The 25,887-nt window shown below is 35.3% G+C and overlaps 2 protein-coding genes across 9 annotated transcripts in view; one reads left to right on the top strand and one right to left on the bottom strand.

The window, feature by feature from the left end:
- Nucleotides 1–608: 608 nt before the first annotated feature.
- LOC131951356 (FYVE, RhoGEF and PH domain-containing protein 6) lies at nucleotides 609–20,605 on the top strand. 2 transcript variants are annotated; one of them, XM_059313732.1, is made up of 23 exons: nucleotides 609–883; nucleotides 2,648–2,702; nucleotides 3,101–4,017; nucleotides 7,283–8,885; nucleotides 9,081–9,214; nucleotides 9,787–10,391; nucleotides 10,666–10,758; nucleotides 10,847–10,998; nucleotides 11,586–11,742; nucleotides 11,989–12,076; nucleotides 12,286–12,336; nucleotides 12,764–12,822; nucleotides 13,240–13,311; nucleotides 13,536–13,604; nucleotides 13,864–13,944; nucleotides 14,229–14,308; nucleotides 14,568–14,790; nucleotides 15,202–15,301; nucleotides 15,627–15,874; nucleotides 16,072–16,194; nucleotides 16,485–16,544; nucleotides 16,966–17,102; nucleotides 17,345–20,605. In XM_059313732.1, exons 1-23 carry the CDS (start codon nucleotides 868–870, stop codon nucleotides 17,388–17,390), a joined length of 5,169 nt encoding a protein of 1,722 aa, XP_059169715.1. In that variant the 5' UTR covers nucleotides 609–867; the 3' UTR covers nucleotides 17,391–20,605. The 2 variants fall into 2 exon arrangements, with proteins under 2 accessions (XP_059169715.1, XP_059169714.1); XM_059313731.1 differs by having other exon boundaries at nucleotides 9,784–10,391.
- LOC131951357 (uncharacterized) overlaps nucleotides 20,570–25,887 on the bottom strand; it is a 24,313-nt gene continuing 18,995 nt past the window's right edge. For all 7 annotated transcript variants that reach the window (XM_059313733.1, XM_059313737.1, XM_059313735.1 and 4 more), the window contains 3 exons: nucleotides 23,347–24,921; nucleotides 22,766–22,857; nucleotides 20,570–22,272 (listed from right to left, as the gene is read on the bottom strand). In XM_059313733.1, coding sequence (XP_059169716.1) covers nucleotides 22,056–22,272; nucleotides 22,766–22,857; nucleotides 23,347–24,921 — 1,884 coding nt within the window. In that variant the 3' untranslated portion in view covers nucleotides 20,570–22,055. The remainder of the gene's footprint in view (nucleotides 22,273–22,765; nucleotides 22,858–23,346; nucleotides 24,922–25,887) is intronic.

Raw genomic sequence — 25,887 nt, 5'->3', positions numbered from 1 at the left:
ACTTAATTAAGAACGAAGAAGTCCAAAAAGCTTGACGTTGTTTATGGGTGACCCCTATTAGGTCTAGGCCAGGGGTCGGCAACCTGCGGCTCGCGAGCAGCATGCGGCTCTTGATATTAATATGCGGCTCTCCAGTTCTATAATAATTATTTTATTTTATTTTCAAAACTCAAAAAGTATTATACTATAAAAACAAAATTTTAAAAAAAATTAGAATAGGTGGAGTAGAGCGTAAATGGACAGCTGACAGCCGCTGGGCATTAGGCCCTGCCCCACAACTGTGCTATGGCCAGCTCCGTGGCAATGGTTCCATGTTTTCCACTACAAAGGTGCATAAAAATGTTAGTGGCTCTTTAATCATTTGGAAATTTTGTAGATTGTAACTTTTGGCTCTACGTCTCAAAAGGTTGCCGACCCCTGGTCTAGGCTTTTAAAAATGTCTGACTACTTATTCTAAAGATTCAGAGCTATTCATATTGCTGAAATTATAGATCTAGATCTAGATCTAGATTCTAGTTCAAGAAGCATTTAAAGCGCACATTAAATAGTAAATAGTGAGCTGATCTAGATCTAGATTCTATTGCCATGGCCTAGACTTTACATGGATTTTGTTTAAACAAAACTTTAAATAATTCAAACAAGGAACAATGGGGAGGCTTGTCAATCGAGGTCAGAGGTCACGTAAACCGGAAATGATAGCAGAAAAATAAATCGGGAACTGATTTTATACACACAACCACCTAGAGAAAAAAGTAGCTATTCTGTTCTCAAACCAAAAAGGTTTAGATTTAAATCTAGAATCTAGGTCTGAAATGATTGTTATGAATTATTCAGTATTACCAGCCGCATAAGGCATTGGAACTTACAATGGCATCTATTTCAGGTACACCTTTGCATTTCTGAGTAGTCTAGAGTCTAGATCTAAGTAAGTAAGACAGATCAGCAGTGAGTAGCCGCAGCAGTTGTTTGTTGACTCGTCGAGTGTCACTGTGAAGCAGTCTAAAGAAAAAAAATTCTCTAGTCTATTCTCCACTCTAGTCCACTTTAATCTTTACTACTATTCTTTACTTTATCTTTCATGTAGATCTGCGTTTGTCGTTTATGTATGAGTTTTTACTTTAACAGCTCCCTAACTTTAAAACTTAATTGATTTTTAAATTGATAGTCATTTAACTTTTAAGTCATGATACTCTCATGATAGTCTGGCCCTACACTCAGACTACACTGCCCTACTAGCCTACACTTACAGACTTTACTTTAGACTACTTTTAACTTTAGTCAACTTTAGAGTTTAGACTTTTAGAGGCCTACTATTAAACTTAAACTATTTAATAAATTAATTTTAGTTAGTTAAACCTAGTGTTAATAAAAAAAAATAGTAGGCCCTATGTCTAGTAGTTTAGTTAGTTATTTACTTATACGTAGGCCTCTTAAAGTTAAACTTTGTTCATCAGTGCATTCAGGTTTTTTTTTTAATTCCGTAAATTCGGGTGGGTTAGAGAGTCGGTGTGCGTGCGTGGTGTCCCGCATGGTTGGTATATGTAGGCTTTTTTAATATTTGTTTTATTTTCTACTTTTCAATAATTCACAATTTGTGAATTTGACACTACTAATGCGGCAACTGAAAACATTTTGCTTTAAAACACTCTCATGAGTAGCTCATGAAGGACAATTATCCTCACCCTCACCCCCCCCCCCCCTGAAAGCAGCTGTCAGTTACGACAGTTTACAGATGACAATGAAAAGATCAAGCAGAACTTGTTACCTCCCCCTAAGTTTCATATTGTTTAAAAACTAAATTATCTGCCCTCAGTAATTCGACCCAGCTCTATGATTGTAAATGTTCGGGTGATACTTGCGCACGCCTGGAAAGTGAGGGAGGGGCAGGAGGAGGGTTAGAGAGTCGCCGTGCGTGGTCGTGGTGACCCGCATGGTTGGGCGATGTAGAGAATTAAATATATAGATAATTGAGAGTTCAACAGATATGTGGATTAAAAAAAATTTCAAAAGATTATTAACATTCAGATCATTAAGTCCAAAATTAAACTATACCAAGGCACTTACAATGTGCAATCACTAAATTTGTTTCTAATTTCATTTTTATTTATTATCAGTGCAGAAGTGCACTAGTGCAGTCTACTCTCTGTTTTCTACTTCTCTTTGACTCCTTATCTTCTAATATTATGGACAACACTTAACTACAGTAAACATGTAGATATAAACATTTTAAAACTGAATTGCATACAGATTTTTATGGATACTTAAAAAGTGTTTTGTTATTTTGGAACAAAAAAAGCATGAATGGTGAACAGTTTATTATTCAAATTTTCTATTTAACTTGTATGGATATAGTAGTAGTTACGTTCCCTTTTGGAACCTGAGTGTCCCTGTGGAAAGTGGAGTTCACATGTTTCTTTGACCTCAGCATATAAAGGGATACAGATAGTGTGGTCAGCATGAGTATGGTTGTTCATAATTTGAGCTAATCCTAGCCTTTAGGTTTTGATACAGTTGTGGAAACTAACCTTTTATCACCAAGGCTAGTTTTGAGATTGCAGCATTATTTATAAGTAATAGCATGCAACAAATGTGTGAATATTTCTTTTTGATTGTAACTTAATTAAATCACATCTTTTTGATTTCATAGATAAAGAGGAAGATACAAATAATCATTTTTCTTCTTCAAATGTGATGGTAACTAGGTGAGCTCATAATATTTATCATTTATCAGGCTTTTTTTTTCTTGTTTTTCCATTTTACCCTTGACATGCTTTTAATTTGTTTTATATACCTTCCTAACTTTTGAAAATGGATTTCAGGTTTTTTATATAGTTATAATCAAATAGTTCAAATACTATATTGTTGTGAGTTTCATTCTATTGTAAACAAATGTTTTTAACTTGCTTATTAATGTGAGTTTATGATTGTGTTTATATAATAAATGGTGTAGGTTAACTTACTTTTTATTTGAATGTTTTCAGAAAACATTCCACCTTAACCAACACTGCCATCTTATATACTTATTAAGCTGGAAACTATTTTTAGATAGGTTAATATAACTACTTTTAGTTTTAACACTTACCACTGTCTACATTTACAGGCCAAATTCTGGAAATGTCAGACAGGCAGAAAAGCCGCCAGTGGCTGCGAAACCAAAAATCGCGCCCCCTCCTCCACCTAAACCCACCAGTTTATCTAACTCTAACCATCCCTCCCCCACTCTACCTTCAGCCAACTCTCACGACACAGACAATACCCAGCCTCATTCATCTCAAAATGGTACAATGGATAGAGCAATGTTAAAGGAGCTCAAGTTAAAGTTATCATCAGAAACATCATCGACCAATTCAGAATCTGAAAAATCTCTAGAATGTCTTTCTACAGCTCCACCTCCGCTACCTGCCTCCCCTCCTCCAGTTGTTGGCCGACACATTTTATCACCCTCATCATCTCTCTCTCTTCCAGCAACATTCAGATCCAAGAATTTAAATTCTCAAAATAAAAATTCTGCACATAGTCAGCTCCATGTAAATGCTACATCCTCACCCTCACCCTCACCTGTAGATATCTCATCAAATCATGCCCATCTTCCAATGTCTTCCAACGCTACCAACTCCACTGTTTTAAACATCATCACTGACCACAGTGAAAACACTGAGAATAATTTACCCGAGGCCCCAGCAACAGAGACCAACCCCCATACCAACACTACCAACTCCAGTCCCACATCTCCTTCACAAGTCCAGCATCCTCGGCCCCAGGTTCCAAAACGGCCATCCTACCCACCTCAGCAGTCCAGCTCACCTGTTAGTTTTCCTAGCAAAAGTAACTCCCCCCAGCTGTCTCCAAGTGCCCCCACTGTGAAGCTGAAGCACACAGGGCCCCCCACACGCCCTGCCCCTCCCTTGAAAAAATCCCCCAACCCTCCACCCTCTGCAAGTCAGCCATTACCTGCTGCAAGCCAACCTTTGCCTGATAAAACACTGTCATCTATTAAGCAACCTTTAAACAATGCAGGTATTTTTTTTTTTTATACTTGTTTATATTTTTTAAAAATTTTAGAAGATAATCACAAGATTCTATCTAGCTAAGTTCTTTCAAAACATTCTTTTTAGTTTGCCTCTTGAAATTTGTTTAATATTCATTGCTTATTTGTGTGTAGTTATTTTGTTTGGATGTATTTTTAAAAAGAACTATGAGTTATAGAAAGAATTCCAAAATCTGGGGTGGGATCATTAAGTTGATAGAAGTGGACTACTAACTTTAAAACAACTAACACGTTACACAAACCTTACAGACACTGATCTGTTTGTATTTTAGTTATTAAATAAGTGTTGTTGTTGTTTGTTTTTGTTTTTTTTTGCATAAATATACATTTTCATTTACTTAGAAGTTATAAAGGCACTATAAAATATAACAAAACATATACATTGTGGAGAGTGTGGGCTTTGGTCATGTGGTAGTGTGTGATAAATGGTGGCATCACCAGAATATTTGTAGGTGTGGGTAGGGTGTGATGAATGGTAGGATAACTAAAAGATCGTTATGTTTGGGTTTCAATAAGCATCCGGCATACAATCTTCCTTGTAGTGAGGGGGCGGTAGTGATACACTACACAGTCCACACTATGGCACGTGAACAGAAAAAAAACATCAGCACATACCAGCCTGCCAAACGAGAGGAACAATTCAGCACCAACTAGCCCGCTAGACACGGGTGTGCTTATCTACACACTGCCGTATAGGTGCTTATCGTAGACCAGTGGTCACTTGCCCTGCGCCGGGCCTATAAATGAGACGAGTGAGACAAATAGGTTTCACGTTACTTACTTCACAAGCAGAGCAAAGCTCGTTAGTAAATAGCTTCACGTGATGATTTCAACCCCCCCCCCCCATTTTTTTTCTCTCCTTTCCGACAAATACCGTTACAAAAAATGTCTTGACACTTAAAAATAAAATAAAAAATATTTAGAAAATCTCCCCTCCCCAGTATAACGCAATTTTAAAATATACGAGTGTGTATTTCTTGATGACGTTACTTGTCACGACCCGTTTTATCGAGCTGATACTCATTAACCCGTGTGTGTTGTTGTTTTTTTTTATTTAGCGTCCCCCCACCCTCCACCCTCCTTTGCATACACACAAACCCTTCCACGATATTTTAAAGTGAACTTTCCCTACACTGTATGAAACACGGTTCACCCCTTTTTACGCATTTAAACAAAATCTCGTTGTAGGCTACGTGTTGTGTTCAAGCAAGCTATTAGATTCACGTGCTTCATTTATTATAGCTATGTTCAAATTAAACGCAACTAGGCTATGCTTTTTATTAGCGAGAATTAAGCTAAACAAAAAAAAAGAAAAAGATCAATTTAAGATTTTGATGATGGGGGGGGGGGGGTGATTTTTTTTTACCTGTTAATTGGTTGCCGATTGCCGATCCTTTTAAAAAAGTCTACCTGTAAATGCTTGTTAGCTAGGGCCTACAGACGTGCGTGATGAATGACTAGCCTCTGTTTTCTTACCATCGAGAGGTTTACACTACACCGTTTTACAAATGGTTCGGTCTAAGCGTGTACGTTCTTAAATAGATCGAGTAGTTATTAGTAGTCATTGGCCTGCTCACTAAGTTATAAAGATAGTGACAACATAAGAAATTCTCCTGAACGTGAATATATCTGTTGACCAACATTATCACTGTGGGTATTCAATACCGTGTTTGGCTTAAACCTTTACAAAAATCTGGCATAGTTAACCGTCTGAAGGGGTATATTAAGTGATACGAAACATCTGCGGTTAATCACTTACTCCGAACAAAAAAAACCGTTGACGAAAGTGTTAAATTTACATGAAATAGTCATTCGACAATTTATATTGAAGGTCAATGTCTAGACAAAAATAGATTGTAATTAAAAAAAGATGGTATAGCCTAGGGGTCGTCCATAAATGACGTCACACTCGTAGGAGGGAGGGGGGTCCGTCCGTAATTTTGTGACGGTGTGTGTGTGATGAAGGGGGGGGGGGGTTAAAGATGATTTGACGTCACACATTTGCATTATAAATAGCAAAGTTAGAAAACGAATTTTAGCCGTTACTTTGCGTTTTAGAAAACTGTTTTAATAAATTGTAATGGGAATTGGTTAAAAAAAAAACTATATATCGAGAGAGTTCAGATAAGATTTTGGAAAAAATATCGTATTTGAAGAAAAATTCAACTGCAATTTTGAAGGGGGGGGTGTAGGCTGAGATGTGACGTCATTTTAGAGTGGGTCTGGCTTTTTGTGACGTTGGGGAGGGGGGAGGTAAAAATCGTCCCAAAAAGCGTGACCTCATTTATGGATGACCCCCCTAGTCATACGATTTTCGCTAATAAAATTAATTTTGAAAATTACTAATTACTTTACTAAAATTCGATAAATAGATCTAACTAATCTATGATCTAGATCTAACTAAATCTGTATTAAATTATTATTAATTATTTCTAGGCTAGATCTAGATTTCTGGATAAACGGATATACTTTAACAAATTGTAATAGTCTTTTAGACTTCGTGAAGTCACATAGTGTAGTGATTATTTCAATCATTTGTGTTGTACTTTTTAAAATCTTTCTATAGGGTTAGACTCTATATCTTGTCTTTAAAAAAATGTAAGAATCTCACTTTACATAGGCTATTAATTAAGCATTTAAACTTAGATTCTATACTTGTAAATAAATGTAGCATTGAAATAGCCTGTCAATCTTGAAACTGAAATCTATGCTTTTTATGGCATAACACTGCAATACATGTTTAAATAAAGTAAGCCTAAGTACCCTTTAAAATGTGGTGGTCCATAGGGCAGATGAAGTAGAGTTCACTTGTTTATGACCTCAGCATATTATAAAGGGGATAGTGTGGTCAGTACTATGTCCAGATGCCTTTACTTTCCCTTACACAAGTCAGGTACCCATCAGAGCTGGGTGGACAGGTACATCTTACAGACTAAAAAAAGCCGGGATCCAAAACTCAAGGCTTTTCTGGTTAGCAGTCCCTGAATAATATAATATATTTTAATAATTTTCTATCAGATAAACCATTAACTGAGCCTATTGAAGACCTGGTTCTTTGCATTTCACTTTTTAGTGTTTATCAGGCCCTATCCCTTAATATTTTTTTCACACCCCTCTGCATATATTTAATTAAATAAATTTAAATTTCACTACGTGTCTTTAGTTTCTGGCTAGAAAGTTTCCATTATAGTTTTTGAAATGATTAATTTCTTGTCTTCCCTTTTAACCATATAGAAAAGAAGCCTGACACTGAACAGAAAACTGGTCAGCCTCCGCCACTTCCAAAAAATCCCCCTAGGGGCTCGGTCCCACGTAAACGCAGAAGCTCAACCTGCAAGACAACTCCAACATCAGAGAAAAAACCTCAGTTTCCTGTCAGTCAAACAGTTGTTGACAGTTCTGACAAAGCTCGTCATAGTTCAGTGGTAGAAGACACCAGTGGCTGTCAAAACCTCAATGTAAATGATTCTAATGCTAATACTATAATCACATCCAGTGAAAGTCAAGCAAGCATAAAAGTACCCCCGAAACCTTTGCCTAGGACTAGAGTTTCTTTGCCCCTGTCAAATGATGAACAAGTTTTAGACCAAAAGGTAAACAATATCGTTGATACAAAAAATCATACAGAGGATTTGAAGAATTCAAACCAAGATCTTCACATTCCTGCTGAGAGTGTGTCATCTAACAGTGATAGTGTGTCACCATATAGTGAGATTGTGTCTCCTGCTAGTGAAACACTTGAATTGGACTATGTTGAGGTGTATCATGGTGATGCAGAAGATGATGAAGTAAAAGCTGATAGGCTGATAATCAAAGTTGCTGATGAAGAATCAGCATCCAGCAAAAGATTAAAATACTCAAAAATTATCATTGGGAAAAGTGCAATAGAGGAAAAGCACCCCAGAGTTATTTCAGACCAGGAACTTTCACAAACAGACAGTGCGTGTACTGAACTTAATGTAGAAACTGAAATCAAAGATTTTAATGAGAATTTAGACACTAATAGTTCAAGACTTAGTCGGCTAAGTGAACAAAGTATTTCATTAGAACCTGAAGCAACATGTGATATGCTCAAAGAGATTGAAGAACTTTTGAAAAGTAAACTTGGAGATGCAAATTTTGATATAGAAAAAAAATCAGTTGATATTGAGAAATCTGGTAACTCCAGGGGTTCTCAGTCTTCTAGTCCTCAACGGCCACCAAGACCAAAACGCCAGGCTAGTATATGCAGGCATCGGGGTAGCCTAGAGTCTCTAACTCAATCAATAGATAGTACCAGTACTGAGTGCATTAATACAAGTGGTCTAAGCTCAGGGGGTAAAAAAATCCCACCGAAACCTAAAAGAATGTTTGTCAGCAAAGTGAACCGCAGCAACTCAGATGTGACTGGCATGAAGTCTCTTGTAGACAGTGTAGAGAACTCTGCAGATATGGATCACTACCAGCAAACGCAGGACGGCAAACCTTATCTGCCTCCCCGTTTAGATTCTCTCAAGAGAAGTGAGTCATGCAGTTCTTCTGTTACACCACCCCCACTACCCCCTCGTAACAAGCCGAGCTCTGCAGATACTGCTGGCAAAGTATACAATCAAGGTAAGGTCGGCACAGGAGATTCCAACACACCTGTCTCTAGCAGGAAGAATCCATTCAACACAGACACAGGTGATTCAACATACAAGCCTTCACTAGCCACACCCCCTGATACAGGATCGTCAACTTTAAAAAGGTCCTCTAAACCAAGACCAACAAGAGTTGCTCCCCCACCTCCACCTGGACCACCAAAAAGAGCTGCAACTTTCAGTACTGGGGATACTAAACAAAACAGTGGAGAAGAGAGGTTGGTATAATTTACTTCTATCATGTCAGACAAGCTGCTGTTTTTTTAATAGTTTTTTTTTTAAAATATGTTATCTAAAAGTAAATTAAGTAATAAAGAGTCTTTAGTTTTGGAAAATGTAAACTTAAACATTCTATGCCCCAAAGCATTAAATTCTCAGGACGTAGCAAATAAATATTTAATCTCCTTCTTTAGAGAGAATATAAGTGATGGATCTAGCGACACCTCAGACCCTGCAGCTTTATTGAAGGGTTCACTGTATCAATATAAAGCTGCCGTAGATGACCATGACTACCATGAAATTACTGAACATTCAAGGGTTAAAAAGGGTAATTATAACATTCCTTATCTTAAATTGCAAAGTGAAGCATTACTAAATTTGTTTGATTTTTAAGCTTTCTAAAATGTGTTATTAAATAGTTACTTTCCACCATTGCTTTGTTAACATGTTTCTAACTTAGTGAGCCTTGACTCTGAAATTTTTTAAAATAAAGATCTACCATTTTAATTATGTTTATCCTAAATGAAATGAAAACTAAAAGCTCTTCAAATTGTATCGAATGTTGTACTTGAGTTCATCAGATATTGAACCTGGGAGGACTCTCTAATAGTACAGAAATAAATAACAGTAACAAGGCTAAAATATTGAGCACTAAATAGTTAAAAATGTTGAGTACGGGTGTCTGATGTCTTATTTCTTTATACCAGCAGAGATGACCCCTCCCCCAGAACTTCCCCCTCACCTATCTAAACAGTTACAAATGCTGAGTATGGGTGTCTGATGTCTTATTTCTTTATACCAGCAGAGATGACCCCTCCCCCAGAACTTCCCCCTCGCCTATCTAAACAGTTACAAATGTTGAGTATGGGTGTCTGATGTCTTATTTCTTTATACCAGCAGAGATGACCCCTCCCCCAGAACTTCCTCCCCGCCTGTTCAGATCAAACTCCCTCAAGAGTAAAGAAAGATCATCCTCAAAAGACAGCCTCACCCAGCTGACATCTACCTCTCTGAGAGGCAGCACTGAATCTTTAAAGTCCCAATCACCAGAAACTGCTAGGATTGTCCCAGTCAAGAGACTTAGCCCTGAGGATCAAAGACTGAGAGAGAAAAGGGCCAAAACTGCTTTAATTCAAAAAGTAGCTCAAGGCTTGGGCTTTGGTAAAGGTGCTAAAAAGTCCAAGTCCTTTGAATCACCAGAGCCGAACACATCACATACTGTAAACACCAACACTCCTGTCAAAACTGTCATAGAGTCAGAGCCAGCAAACACTGAGACTCCACATGTTGAAGACATCCAACCCGCAGAAATTCAAGCGACGGATCTGCCCGCTGATGTAGCGCCCACAGGCTCTACCAGTTCTTCAGATCAAAGGTCATCAACAATCAGCCAGCAGAGCTCTAACAGCGAGCAGGAAGTTCATGTCTTTGATCACCAGGTCATTGAGGAAATACCCAGCTCAGAGAGTGAATCTGAACCTGAGCCAGATAAGGAAGAAATTTATGTATGTACTTCCCAAAATAGAACACTTTTCTCTTTGATTAACATCTGTTAGAAATACAAAGACTTACATTTACACAACATTGCTTTCCATAAGTTATCATTATAATTAGTACACAACATTGCTCTACACATTTTTTTTATTTCCAAAAACTCAACAAAGAATGTCCTTTTTTTTTTTTTTGAAAGTGCTAAAAAATTCAAATTCTCAACTTTTTTGTATTTTGCTAATAAAAACAATTGATAAAAACCATTCTTATATGTGATCTTTCTCCCAGGCTCAAAGGAAAGCAAAGAAAGTGTTTTTCATAGCAAAAGAGATCATGTCATCTGAAAGTACTTTTGTTGATGTTCTCCGGCTGCTAAATCTGGTATGATACTGTCAGGTTTTAATTATTTTTTTTTTTGTTGCAGTGTGGCTTTGCTTTTTAATGTAAATTATTATTTTCAACCATCCAGGACTTTAGAGTTCATGTGTCTATGGCCACTGAGAGACTAGGTCAACCTGTCATCCCTACAGAGACTTTAAACAAAATCCTGGACTATTTGCCTCAGCTTCTAAACTTTAATGAAGATTTATTAAAGGATCTCACTGAACGAATAGAAAAATGGTAATTTTGTGCTTCAATTACATAAGACTGAGTTACTCTAGACGACCTTTGACCCCACTTGATATCGCCTAGTCATAAACTCTTAAGCACTGAACTTGTTTTTGTTGGGGTTTATTTAATTCCTCCTAGTTGTGTAATGATTTTTTTTACTACATTTAAAAAAAATACTTTTTTAAAGTGCTTTTCCCCTTCAAAATCACTCAAATATATTATTTGTTACTAGAGTTGTAAATATTAAGATAAATTTGCTGTGTGAGATTACAGTGTTGGTGTGTGTCAGTATATCAGTATATATCAGCTTTTACACTTCACCCTGACAATACATGTTAAACAGTAGGGCAGTATGACAGTCACCCTGACAATACATGTTAGTTTGACAGTATGACAGTATGTGGTGAAATGACACTATATCACAGTATGTGTCTGTAAGACTGAATTTGGCAGTATGAATGTATGTTGCATTGTGTGTTAGTTAGAAAATATGACAGTATATAATGCCACCTAAGTGAGTTTAGTCTTGGGGACTTAGTGCTGAAAACGAACCAATAAAATATTAAGTTGTGTTTTATTTTATTTTTTATTTATAGGGAAATCAATCCAAGAATTTCTGATGTATTTGTAAAAAAAGGTCCATTCTTGAAACTATATTCTACGTACATAAGCAACTTTGAGAACGCAACATCTCTATTAGAAAACTCAGCCAAGAAATATCCAGCTTTTGCGACTGCCCTAAAAGAGTTTGAGGTATGCTCCTGGATTGTTGCTGACATAGTCAGCTTAGAATTTCTGACAAAAATTTCTAAAATAGCTGCTCAAGTCCTTAACTCTTCCTATTGATACCATCATTTGTTTGTTCTCCATTCACCCAGTATCTACTCTATGAAGTTACTCTAACCACAAGTTAGGTAAATGTTGAAGGGCTTTGTAAAAATAATTGTTGTCTAAATTGTATTCATGTAACTAAAATAGTTTTTACTATTTATGTCATAGATGAGTCCTAGATGTGCCCACCTTGCCCTAAAACACTTCATGTTGAAACCCATACAGAGAATTCCTCAGTACAAGTTGTTGCTTCAAGGTTGGATGGTCTTTAATGGTCTTTAATTCGCAACTTTGTTTTAAAACTAATCCAGTAATAGCTTTTTATTTCTTTACCAAAACATGGGCTGTGATGATTATAATTGCAAGAGTACATTCACAGTATTATTTATTTTTAGGCAATTTTTTTTTATTTCCTGTTTGGATTACTTTGTTTTCTAACCCAAATCTTTTTGTAAATTGTTACAGATTATCTCAAAAACTTGAGCCCTCTGTCTTTAGACTACAAAGACACTATCAGTAAGTTTCTGTCAAATCTAGCCTTTTTGTAACTAATATTTATAGTACCAATTTTTTAAAATTTCACTTTTTTGATAACGTCAGGCTACACAGTATGTGGAGAGGGATTGGGGAGATCATTTTCTTAAATTTATTTAGAAATACTTTTGCAAATCAATCATCCATATCAACTTGTTTCTGTATATTTAGATTATAGGATCTGAAAGTTCACTAAAAAATTGTTTTAAATTATAATTAGGGGGTTAAAGACAAACTCCTTCATCGGTCTTTCAATTATCTCAGTGCGTCCAAGAGGATTATAATAGTGAAAAATGTATATTTTATTTAGTTCTTTAATGATCTAGTTCAATCATGGCTTACTATTGTACTGTTTAAAGTAATGTTGTACCATTTCACCTTGTATGTTATGTTGATCTGTCTTCTACAGCTGCATTAAATATAGTCTCTGCTGTAGCTGATCATGCCAATGAGAGTATGAGACATGGGGTAAGTGTGGAGATATGCTTGTGTGGGGAAATATGTTGTGTGGAACTCAGGTTGGGTGAGAAATATGTGTGAAAGATTCAATAAGGCCTTTTTGTGAGTAATGTGTGTGTATTCAGGTTGTGTGAGAAATGTGTGTGGGGTCAGGTTGTGTGAGGAATGTGTGTGGGGTCATGTGTGAGGAATATGTGTGGGGTCAGGTTGTGTGAGGAATGTGTGTGGGTTCAGGGTGTGTGAGGAATGTGTGGAATCAGGTTGTGTGAGGAATGTGTGTGGGGTCAGGGTGTGTGAGGAATGTGTAGAATCAGGTTGTGTGAGTAATGTGTACAACAGTCACTGTGTGTATAAGTCATTCAAATATTGATTACACATAAGAAAAATTATTTTTGTAATATAAATATTGTGCAATTTTTTTTAAAGGATAATGTGCAAAAATTGCTTGAGATTCAAAGGTCACTAATTGGTCAGTTTGAAGTCATTCAGCCTGGAAGGGTAAGATATGTATTTTTGTTAATAACTTATTTATTTAAATCATTCTAACCCATATCGGAAAAGACTGCTATCTAGTTTCTTTTGATATGAAAATTATTTGCTAACTGATAATTTGTAACAAATCAATTATTAAATATACTTCTATAAATTGTCAAAAAAAATTATTTGTTATTAAAGAAATGTCTTTTTTTGTTTTTAAAGTAAAAAATGAATATATTTTACAGATTCTGATCAAGCAAGGTGAATTACAGAAACTTTCGAGAAAAGAGATGCAGCCCAGAATGTTTTTCCTGGTATGTGGTTCCATATTTCATTTCAATGTATTAGCCTGCGCCCTTATCTCTATTCCAATGTCATAGTTGCAAGTTGAATGAAAATGGTAGCTGCTGCAGTGGAGTATGTTTAATAGATATGTTGCATAAATTGGAGGTGTTAGTAACCGACCAAATTAAGGACAACTACAACAGGTGCTTTGGCCCAAGGTCTTTGTTAGTTCTTAATATAGGTAACTCAAGTTTTTTGTTCACCATGTAATTTTATATACAATTTCAGTTCAATGATGTTCTTTTGTATACTACTGGTACAGCCACAGGCTACAAAATAAATAATATTTTACCCCTAGCTGGGATGAAGGTAACTTTATACAATAAGCATTTTTAACATTATTTTAAGAAATTTTTCACTTAGAGTTAAATGTCCTTGTGCTTTGTTTTCTCTATCATATAACCTTACCCCTAATTTTTTTAAAAACAAAATATAAATATCGTTTCTTCTTATACCTGCTTGTTCTTCATAAAAGTTTTATCTTTCATGTATAATTTTTGCTTCTAGAGAATTACTTTTTTAACTTATCAGAAATTTTCAATAATTCAGTCAGTTTTATATATACATCTATTTTATGTTAAAATATGTTACAGGTAAATGCACCTAAACTTGAAGACTACAGATATGAATTTAACATAATTGGTTTCCAGCGTTCGTTTACACTAAGTGCAAGGTAAGAAAATGGTCTTGTGTGGAGCTTAAATAAGCTAGCAGAGCCGTAAATTTTAAAAATGTCAAGATGGGGGGATGGGATTCTCCGACGCTATATCTTAGAAAATTGTAGTGTACTTAGGGTTAGTAAAGTATTGATATTGACAAAGCAACTATTTTTTGTTCATGTAACTTCTTTCCAAACAGCAGATATTATAGTAATTGTAACACAGTTTTTTTTGCCATATTCTCCTGAAGTTAATTTACCATTTCTCCTCTAGCACACCAAAAGAGAAAGAAGATTGGGTGTCAGCGCTACAAGGTGCCATAGACAAGAACGCCAAGAGACATCAAACATTTGACCCTCTAAAGCAGAGCAAGGATTTTGTTCTTGGCGCCAAAGCCCCGCTGTGGGTGCCTGATGCTCGTGTGACCATGTGCATGGTCTGTCTTGTGGAGTTTACTTTAACCTGGAGAAGACATCATTGTCGATCTTGTGGGCGGGTTAGTAATCTTCTGCTAGATTGAATAGTGACTAAGTATGTCTAAATTTTATATGGACTTGTCTGCTAGCTACCTAATGATAATAGGCCAGTATTTTGTCCTGTTTCCACTTCTTTTTGGCAAGGTAATTTCATTTCACTAAGTATAATGTTTCTTAACTTCATAATTTTAATAATATTCAATTCAATGCATTTAATTTTTTAAAATTAATTAATAAAATTTATTAATAATCCTTAACTTTTCCGAAGTGTTCTTTTAATAAATATTTTATTTAAAATAAATTCTAGGGCTTCTAATAATTTAAGAAATTAACTCGCTATATAAATGGTTAGCTTTTTTAATCCACCTTTTAAAATTTTAGAAAATATTGTATTGATTGTTTTAAAAAAATGTTTCTTCCTCCACCACCAGATCATCTGCTCCCACTGTTCTGACAACAAAGCCCCTCTACAGTATCTGAACAACAAGCCTGCCAGGGTCTGTGACCACTGCTACACACAGCTTCATGCGGGTCAGTCAGCAAACATTTATACTCTCTAAACTCTTTCTTGTCTAATCTAACTAGTCACATGACTCACGCTTATCCACAAACTCTTTTGTATGTGAAATCAGCTATTCATATACTCATCATAAGGGGAAAAAATATATCTGCAAACCTTCATATTGACTAAACTACTTTTTTCCAATCAGAAATTATGAAAACCATACTGCTTGTAGGAAAACAAAATATCTAGTATTGATTGAATTACTTTGTTCCAATCAGAAATCATGAAAACAATACTGATCATAGGAAAACAAAAAATCTAGTATTGACTGAATTACTTTGTTCCAATCAGAAATCTTGAAAAGAATTGAAGCAGCCGAGCTCCAGAAATCCGTGTCTCCACCAGTGTCGCCGCCAGCGAGGGAAGATTCAGCAGCTTCTCCAACCAGTGCCAGCTGTGAGGATGTTGTTGACGGGGAGATGAAGTGTGAGGTCAACGTTGACTCCAGCCTGAACCTGCAGAACCTGCTGGCCAGGTTTCAGAAGCTGAGACTCAGCAACAGGAAAAATAACCAAAGCAGGCCGTCAGTCCTTAAGGAGGTTAGAAATAATAACTCTTTAACATTTGTTTATCTGTAGATAAACTCACATGCTTAGCCACTATGATTTCTTTAATTTAAAAAAAAAAATGACAAAAATTGATTTCATTACATATAACCACACTATAATGTTTCTAAATTTTAATATATTGTTTTTAAAAAATAAATTTATGTCCATGTTTTTATTTATTCTACTAGGTGAAGGCTAACGATGAAGGCTCAGATATGAGTGGCTACCTAAGAGCATACAAGTCCAGGAAATGGAAGCGCCTGTGGTTTGTGGTGAAAGGAAAAGTACTGTACACCTACAAGGCTAGTGAGGTAGGTTTAGCTTGATTACTTTAGGAAATGGATGTGTTTTTCATTCTTGACAGCTTCAATAAAAAGAAATCTTGTTGTGTTTGTAAAATATTGTGTATCTTAAATTACCTGTGCAGTCTAAATAAAAATCATAGGTTTATATGATTTTTGTTTTTGCTAAATTGTTTTAAATTTCAAGTAGTTATTTATTAGATTATATTCCATTTCCTATTTGAACTAAAATTCTAATGTGATTATTTAAGATTCAGATATTATCTCTTATGTTCTAAAATCCGTGATTTATTTTTTAGGATGTGGCAGCCACAGAAAGTATGCCCCTGCTTGGCTACGAAGTTACCTGTCTCACCACAGTAAGATTTCTGACTTCACTTTTTACAGTTTTAGCCAGATAAATACGTTGTTTAGTATTAAAAAAAAAGAAATAGAGAATAATAATTTTAATCCGTTTAAACTGTACTCATAGTGAGAACATGCTTTACACATAGCTATTAAAATCCAAGTTCATAGTGAACACTTTTCCTGCTCAATTAGATCCTAGTGAATATATAACATTATTCTGCCAAACTCTACTGTATGTAACATTGCCTAGTTAGACCCTAATGAAACCTTGTCTAGTTAGACTAATGTATGTAACATTGTCTATAAGAACCTAATGTATGTAAACATTGTCTAGTTAGACCCTAATGTATGTAACATTGCCTAGTTACACCCTCATGTAAGTAACATTGTCTAGTTAGACCCTAACATATTTAACCTTGTCCTCCTGACCAGCCATTTGAAGGTGCTGAGCCACACTACCTGTTTGAGCTAACACACAAGAACAACCAGCCTTTGCTGAAGAAAAATCTCAGTGAGAAAACTACCCAGAGGCTGATCTTCCGCACTGACACGGCAGAAGCCACCACCAAGTGAGTTCCCTTCTTGGCTTAAAAATCTTTTTTTTAAACCACCCATGGGAAAGTGGCTCAGATTTTTATTTTTCCTGCCATACTCTATACATACATGAACTTGTGTGAGTACTAACCCTAACCGTTTTATAACTATTTGCATAAATTTCAATGCAGCTGCAATTTTTTATTTATCTATACATACTTATACTAGAAGATAATTATTTTTCGCTGAGGATTGAAGATTGTTTTTCTTTTGATAGGTGGGTCACTGTTCTAAAAGAAGCCTCCCTCACTGATTTCAACTGAACATTTGGATGTAAACAACCAAAAAGTTGATGATGCATAATACTTCACCCTTAGATGGATGTAAACAACCAAAAAGTTGATGATGCATAATACTTCACCCTTAGAGATTACCCTGTATAGATGTATTTGGGTGTAGATGACATGATGTATACACATGACAGTCAAATGCTGTATGTGTGGTGTCATGTACCTGTACCCACCTGGGAGAGTTTATTTATTCTGTTGTTTGACAACCTGGCTCAAGTCTGGTCTTTCCTGTGTACAATTGAAGTAAGGCTTGTGATGTAATTTAGAGCCCTTTGTACAATACATAGCCTGTGTAGTTCTGGCTTGAAGCCTTCCTCTAGCAGTCCTTGTATATAACAACCAACTAGAGCCCCCAAGCAATTATTATCTCCATCAAATGGATCAAAAGTTGTATATACAAAAAATAAACTAATATTCAAAAGTATTTTAAGCAATCATGTACACACATTTTCTGTAACTTTAATTGTAAAAATGCTTTGTAAATTAATTTTAAATTTTACGACTTTTAAAATTGGTAACAGCTTAAAGGTTTGAATTAGTTCATTCTTGTAACTTGTTATTCCGCGGTTCTTTTAAACAAGAATTTATACACTTTTTAAAGAGTTTTTTCTTTGTGAATACTATAAAATATTTTAAATTACTATAAACATTTTAATGCAGAAAGATAGAAAGTTTAAAACAAGTATGTCCTGCTTCCATGAACTAAGATTGTGATATATGCTGAGAGCTGCATGTGATACAGATCACTGTTTGAACAACATTGCCCTATTGTAATTAGCACCCTGTCCAGACATAATTTCTTGTATGTATCTACAGTTCTATGCATATTTTATGTGGGTTTTTTTTAAATTGTGTACAGTCATGCTGTTGTTTTTTTTAAACCTAAGAGTTTTAAATTGTAGCACATGAAGACCAATGTTGATCAATACTAATCTTCATATCCATTTGAAGAAATCTTTTATAATGGGTTTTTTATCCTAAAGCTTCCATCACAATTACGGTCTGGTCAAAGAATTTATTAGATAGAAATGACGAGATTTTGAGATATGGTTCCTGTGTTTCTGTAGAAGTTGATGTAAAACAAACTATTGATGACAAAGGAGTGAATAAATGAAAATTGTGGGTTATGATTGACATAACATTCCACGGCGCCAGATGGCGTTGGTCATATCAAGATGTAGGGACATCTCTAGTGGCTCTCAGAACTTGATGCCAATCAGCTTTTTCTTAGACTAGTTCAATCCTTCCTCTGTTGGTCATATCAAGATGAAGGACATCTTTAGTGGCTCTCAAAACTTGATGCCAATCAGCTTTTTCTTAGACTAGTTCAATCCTTCCTCTATGAGCACAACAAAGACCAGAGCCTGGCTTTTTAAACTATGCATAAGATCATTTTATTTGAAAACTATACATGAATGACTATTTTAAACTTTAATTTTTATATTCCTTTTTACTTGTAGATTTTTCTCCTGTGTGCCTTTCCCATTTAACCTTACAGAAATCTATTTACACATTGTTTAATCTAATCCTGTATTGGTTTATGTTTGGGCAAACTGTTTTAATGGGTGTGTAATTCAGCATTATTTTTCTCTGATTGTCAGGGGAGATAACTTTGTTGAAGTTCTGATCAAATGAGAAACTATGTGTCTAACTACTCCAAGCTACTAACATTTGTTTTTATTTTTTAAAGCACAATTCAAGAAAGTACAATTACTTTCTGAACTCATTCAATTTTGAAATTTTATGGTATGTTTATTCATCTTGCGATCACATCTCTTGATATTATTTTGTACATCTACGCATTTTTTTGTTTACCATTCAGCATTTTTGTCTTTTACTTTGTTAATTCTGCTGGCCTTTGTCTTTAGTTGTTGCAATAATGGCACAATAATGTTTATTCTAATGAATGCATGACATTTTAAAATCTTTTATTTTACCTTTTATCTTACACCATGTTCCATCACGTAATAATAATAATATATACATTTTTCTTACCTTTTTATACCTTTTAACAAGCTTCTAGCAATATTTCTACTTAAGATGAACACAACATTAGCAAATTGTAAAATGATTTTTAATTTCTTTACAAGATAAAGCAGTCTTCCATTTTTAGAGCCAATTTTTTTTCATATGTATTTTAAATGACATAATCAAGTGCTTTTAGGAATATTATTTTTTTTTGCATGCGATACAAATGATGGATTTTTCTATTAGTGCAATACTTTCTGGTACACCTGCTTTGTTCTACGCAATGCAGTTATATTGTAATAATATCTTTGTGTACACCAAATGTCTGTAAGATGAAATCCAAACTCTAAAGCAATTTCTGCCCATTCATCATTTTTTTTAACTGGTGTTCATTGAGATTTTTAAAATAACTATGCACAATTTTTATGTTGGTGCCTTTTTTCTTTAATTATGAATTTTTTGAAACCGTTACTCTAAATACTCATTTCTAATGTCTTCCATTTTTATAATGGGGGTCATTTCCATCTCTAAGCACATCATGTCATTTATGAAGAAACCAAGCAGTTGTAACAACAGCTGCAATTTTTAAATTAAAAAAAAAATAGATAACATTAATAGACTAACATGATTTTTGTCAACTATCTGTTTTTTGTAATAAGTAATGTTAATTTATTCGCCACCAACTGTATGAATGTCAATTTGCTAAAAATACAAATATTATAACAATACTGTAGAACTACTTTGCCCACCAATTAATTTATTATTTTTAACCAAAAAATAAGTATTACTTTTTTTTCATTTTTCCATACTGTATGACAGTGTAAACAATTGTTACTTTCATCTTAAAAATAATGGGGGGTTTTTAATGGCTTTTTTTGTATTACAAAGTAGATCATATAGTAGTAATAACTTTCTAGTGATGTGCAATGGAGTTTTATTGACTAATTACCTTAATTTTATGTAATAATTCTACATGAGCACATAATGTCCAGAAGTGAGTTAACCTTATATATAAGAACAAAAGCAACATGTTATTGATTCAATGAAACTTTTACTATCAGTGGTATTGCGAAGGTAGAGACTCGTATCTCTGTATCTTGGATGAACATTTGAATTCTACCAAATTTGGGTTTGGTTAATAAATTAAATCCAAAAAATTGTTGGTACTTTATTTTTTATACTGCACTTCACTTACCTTACCTTACAATATTCATGTTACATTTCTTTAACATTATGAGTGGCTCCATCTTTCTGTGAAATAAGTGATGCAAAGCAAAAGAACTCGGATATAACAATATAATTTTATTTCCTGCTACATAAGAGAATAATTTACTATTATTACAACAGGCAGAGGTAAGTCAGTGTCAAAACTAGAATCAGCTTCAGACCAACAACTTGCTAGAATTGAATACAAAATATTTTAAACAATTTAAATAAATATAGAATTGAATACAAAATATTTTAAACAATTTAAATAAGTAAAGAAAAATTAATTTATAGGGGGAAAAAATCTCTCAAGGGACAAAATGTACTTTTCAAAACAATAAATTCCTAAAAGCTGAAAACATTTTTTAAATGGTAAACAGCCAGAAAATATGAGGTTTGTTAATTTAATAATTCGCTGACCAGCTAGAATCACACCAGATATCAGGTTACATACAAACAAACAAGCAACTGCTTGTGTTTGTTTTCATAATACACAAATTACTACAATAGAAAAGAGAGTGAATAAAATACCAGTAGACAATATTAAGTGGCAACCATAAGCAACATTAGATCTGTCAATATGCATCACTAATTAAGAATTCAGTGTGACTATTAGACCAGTTTTACTGTAACGATAAAGGTCGTTCTAGTGTTTCAGCCGGTCTGTATCATTTGGTTAAGACTAAGACCAGCCTATTTTAAAGATTTTTCCTAAATTAAAATTATATTTTTCTGTTTTGGAAAATATCTCTCACTACATCAATATCTAGGGTTGGGTATGCAGGTACGACTATGTTATGTTGTTTATGGGCCATTGCTGGAGTACATTGGCTTATGTCAATAGCATGGATAAATATTCTACGCAACTTATCTAAGACAGTATAGTGATACATTCACTATTGCAAGATCACATACAAGATGGTCATGGAATGCAAGTAACATTAAAGACAACATTAAATTTTCTGTATTGCCTGTCATTTATAAGATGGTCATGGAATGCAGACAAAGGACATTTAGGACAGCATCAAAGTTTCTATACTGTCCTTTCATAGAAGTTGGTCAAGAATGCAGACTGGTAGGTATACAACAGAAAACAACACACTATTGTCAAAAACATTCCAACATTGTTACAATAATGAAAATTGTTCCGTGTTTTAAAAAAAACAATTTTGTCTTCTTTTTAGCTGTTTTTTTTTTTAAGTCATCAATATTCAAAAACCATTTTAGCCGGATTTTTAAATTTCAAATATATTATCAGTAAATAATTTTTTTTTCTCTCAATTACTTTATCACAGAATTTTTGTCGTTCTGGTAACTCATACCTTTTTACATTATTTACAACACATATTTCACAGAATGACAATAAATATATTGTTTAAACAAATTGACAGTAATGTTTAGAAAAGGTATTGCAATCATATGTAGAGCACATTAGTGGTAGGACTTTATACGGTTTTTCAAACACTATTTTTTTACTGGATGTAACAGTTGGATAGTTTCTTTGTACTTTTTCTTTGAGGCGTCTGCTTTGACTGCTGTTTGTATTCCAGACTGCCGGTAGTGGTCTATCAAACTTTTCACACTGTTGTACCTGTGACCATGTTCAAATAAGAAATACATTTTGACTGAGTTGCTGTCTCGCCTTTCCAGAACTTCCAGATGAATCAATTTTTCCATGTGGCTATAAAATCAAAATAAGAATAATTTTAGTTAAATTGTGTAGGCCTACATATTTTGATTAATTAATAATTAGCAAATCAATTTTATCCATGTTACTATAAAAAAAATTACTTTAGTTATATTTTGTAAAGAAGAGGTTTTGAATTTAGTACAAACACTGTAAGTGTAGATAAAAAAAAATGTTAAGTTTAAAAAAATGTTTTTAAAAATTACGTTTGTCCAAAGAAAAAAATGTGTCAAAAGCTCTTGCTGATCAAAAGTAGCTTAGTAACAATTGAATGACAATTAGAATGACACCTATTGTTTTGTTACACCGACTATATATCCATCTCTTAAGCTAGCTATTTACCTATAGGAAGTAGAAACAATTTCTGGCATTCATTTTATCAGGGTCCCTAAATAGCTTGTTCTCAGTTGGTCCTACTTCCTTGTATAGGGAGGTAGGGTAGTATAGTAATGTTTTTTAATGTTTCTAATTATATTTTAGAACATACCTCACAGTGAGTATATAACGATTTTGACGCCGTGACTTCCACACGCAAAACCATCCATCTTTTTTTCTATATTTTTCCATGGTCTGAATAATCTGTCAAAAAATGTGAGAGAAAAATATTTTAATGTTTGCTGATTTGTTAATATGTGAGAAAATTATTTTAATGTTTGCTGATTTATTAATAGGTGAGAAAAATATTTTAATGTTTGTTGATTTGTTAATAGGTGAGAAAAATATTTTAATGTTTGCTGATTTGTTAATAGGTGAGTAAAATATTTTAATGTTTGCTGATTTGTTAATAGGTGAGAAAATTATACATTTTCTTAGCTTTCTTCAGGTAAGAAAATGATAACTTTTATTACATTTGCTGAGTTATTTATAAATAGAGGTAATAACTCGGAAAAGCTTGCTGGAATTTATAGAGAAAAAAACACATACAAGCTTATAGACACAGATGTAAAGGTTTATGTATGATACATGCATATATATATATATACATATATGTTTCCTTACTATACATAAATATGACTTCGCCAGAACCAGACTTACTTACTATGCCTACATACGTAAATGTTTACTTACGTTCTGTCCATGTGCCCATGGACACCACCCCTCCAGTCTAGAAAGTTCTTCCTTCATGGCGTCGTCCTCTTTAACAGATGTCACTTGGTTGTTGTCAATGTAGTTGTACCTCTGATCCCTGTCAGATCCTGACCTCGTGACATCTGACCTGGTGACATCTGACCTGGTACTGTCTGCCCTCGTGGTGTCTGATATGGTGCTATCAGATCTGGTGCTTCCTGCTCGTTTCCCATTTGAATTTTCAGAACTGACGGTCTGGTTCGGTGTATATGTTGGGAAGGCGGCGGGTCTAAATAAATCGTTGGGGGCTGGATGACTCATGCCTGGGTGGGACACAACAACTTTGTGTCTATGGAAATTTGTGTACTGTGGAAGTGTTCTCATATCTGGGTAAGATTCCTGCAACTCATACTGGGGAGATTGTAAAGGAACAAACCCATTTTTCATGTCTTGCTCGCTTAAAAAAGTCTGGGTTGGGTTAACTATCTGGGACACTGATGAATTTTGGTTCATGTCCATGTAATGGCCCACTCTTCGCTCACTCACCCCATGAAGTTGCGAGCTAATGAAGTCTGGCAAGTTCAAATGTTGGGGTGGAGGTGTGTGGCGATACAGATGTTGTTGATTTAGCTGTGGAGCGTCTTCCCTGCTTGGACTGATGTCACTAACAGGATGGAAATGTTCAGGGTGAGGTTCCTGGTGAGGCTTTTTGGGAGGTTCCTGGCAGTGTGGAGCTGAGAAAACCCTCTGTGAATCCAAGAAATCTCTCTGTGAATCTGAGAGTTTGTTTGTCATTGTTTCTGAGCAATCTTTGACCTCCATGTCTGAGCAGGCAAAGGAGTTTTGCTTTTCATGTCTTTTTAAACTTTGACTTTTTAGAAATTCTAAGGGAACATACTCCGGCTGATCTAAATCATCAACATGGGAATCAGGGATCTTTTTCAAGAAACTGGAGGAAAAAGATGATTCTATGCTGTGTTCTGAGAGCTCATCAGTTTCCATATTGGTATCAGAGCTTTTCACATTTTCAATCATGTGAAAATTATTACTCAATGTCTTATCAACTAATTGTTGAGGTATTTGACTAGATGGATGAATAATTCTGTTGAGAGGTGCATTGTGTGGCATACATTGGCTGTTGATGTGTATGTTGCTTTGTTTCATGTCATTTTCTGGCTCCAAGTTTTTACACAGTTGTGAATGGCTGTCCTCGTTGATGATGATGCTGAAGTTGGGCACATTCCCCGCAGGCTGAGACAACAGGTTGGATGGCTGCTGATCTACGGGGCTGTCAAAAACTTTTTTGTTGTGGAACTTTTTGCTGCCCGAGGCCTCGAAGTTGGGGTCTTCTCTAAACATGGGGATCTTGGCGTGGGTCTGGGAGTGTAGGGTGTACTCAAACTCCATGTTGTCATCAGTGAAGTGGGTGAGGGTGTCAGAGCGTCCCTCAGGCAACATGGAGCTGTGGGGCTCAGGGGTGGTCACTATCATGTTGTTGGAATTACTGACTGCCATGTAATCAACAGATAGAGTGTCTTTATACTTCAAGTTTTCTATCTTTGTTGGGTCAGGGATCTGGAATAATAAAATAAATAATTATTTCAAAATTTATCTTCAGTGTGTTTGTCTTAAAAACATCAGTTTTCTACCTATGTTGAGCCAGGCATATGGAATAAGGAATTATTTTATGTTAGGAAGGTGTTTCCTAGAAACACTTGCAATATTCAGTCTGATATAACCATGTGAATGGTAGACTTAAGCTGATGGGACTCAGTGGAAACCATACATGAGACTCAGTGGGACCCATCCATGGGACACTGGGACCCATCCATGGGACTCAGTGGGACCCATATATGGGACTCAGTGGTACCCATCCGTTTTACTAAGTACCTACATATGGGACAGTGGGACCCCATCCATGAGACAGTGGGACCCATTCATGGGACTCAGTGGGACCCATACAATGGACAAAGTGGGACCCCTTTTATGGGACTCAGTGGGACCTATCCATGCGCCAGTGGGACCCATCCATAGGACTAAGTGGGACCCATTCATTAGACAGTGGGGCCCATTCATAGGAGTAAGTGGGACCCACATATGGGACAGTGGGGCCTATCCATGGGACTCAGTGGCAGTGGCGTAGGCAGGGGGGGTTAGGGGGGTGCAAATCAAAAGCTTGAGGGGGGGGGGGTGCAAATCGAAAGTTTGAGGTGGGGTGCAAATCGAAAGTTTGAGGGGGGGTGCAAATCGAAAGTTTGTCCCCGGGTAAAAATTGGAACCCCCCCCCCCCTTGAGACGATCCTGGCTACGCCACTGCTCAGTGTGACCCATTATAAAGAAGTTATTATAATATAAAGGAATATAAAGCATGATAACATTTTATCTATCAGATCGTCATATATGTGGTGTGTGTAAAAAAAACGGCTGACATAATATGCACATAATATCAAGTGTGAACTGCTGGCCCATGTCATACTTGTTTTACTAACTTCGTGTTTAGCTACAATTTCTTTAAAATTTCTAACAGTTTTATAAATGAAA

The sequence above is a fragment of the Physella acuta genome, unplaced genomic scaffold (genome assembly GCF_028476545.2).
Source record: "Physella acuta isolate Inbredline_101_S28 unplaced genomic scaffold, ASM2847654v3 ptg000808l, whole genome shotgun sequence".
NCBI lineage: Eukaryota > Metazoa > Mollusca > Gastropoda > Physidae > Physella > Physella acuta.
Note: the sequence above shows the minus strand (reverse complement) of the source record. Positions and strands in the feature narration are given on the sequence as shown.

Bases quoted from the DNA above. Each gene is read 5' to 3' on its own strand.
- LOC131951356 (XM_059313731.1), top strand. The intron at 2,703-3,100 runs GTGAGCTCATAA...CTACATTTACAG, and splicing joins TCAAATGTGATGGTAACTAG to GCCAAATTCTGGAAATGTCA. The intron at 13,312-13,535 runs GTAAGATATGTA...TATATTTTACAG, and splicing joins AAGTCATTCAGCCTGGAAGG to ATTCTGATCAAGCAAGGTGA.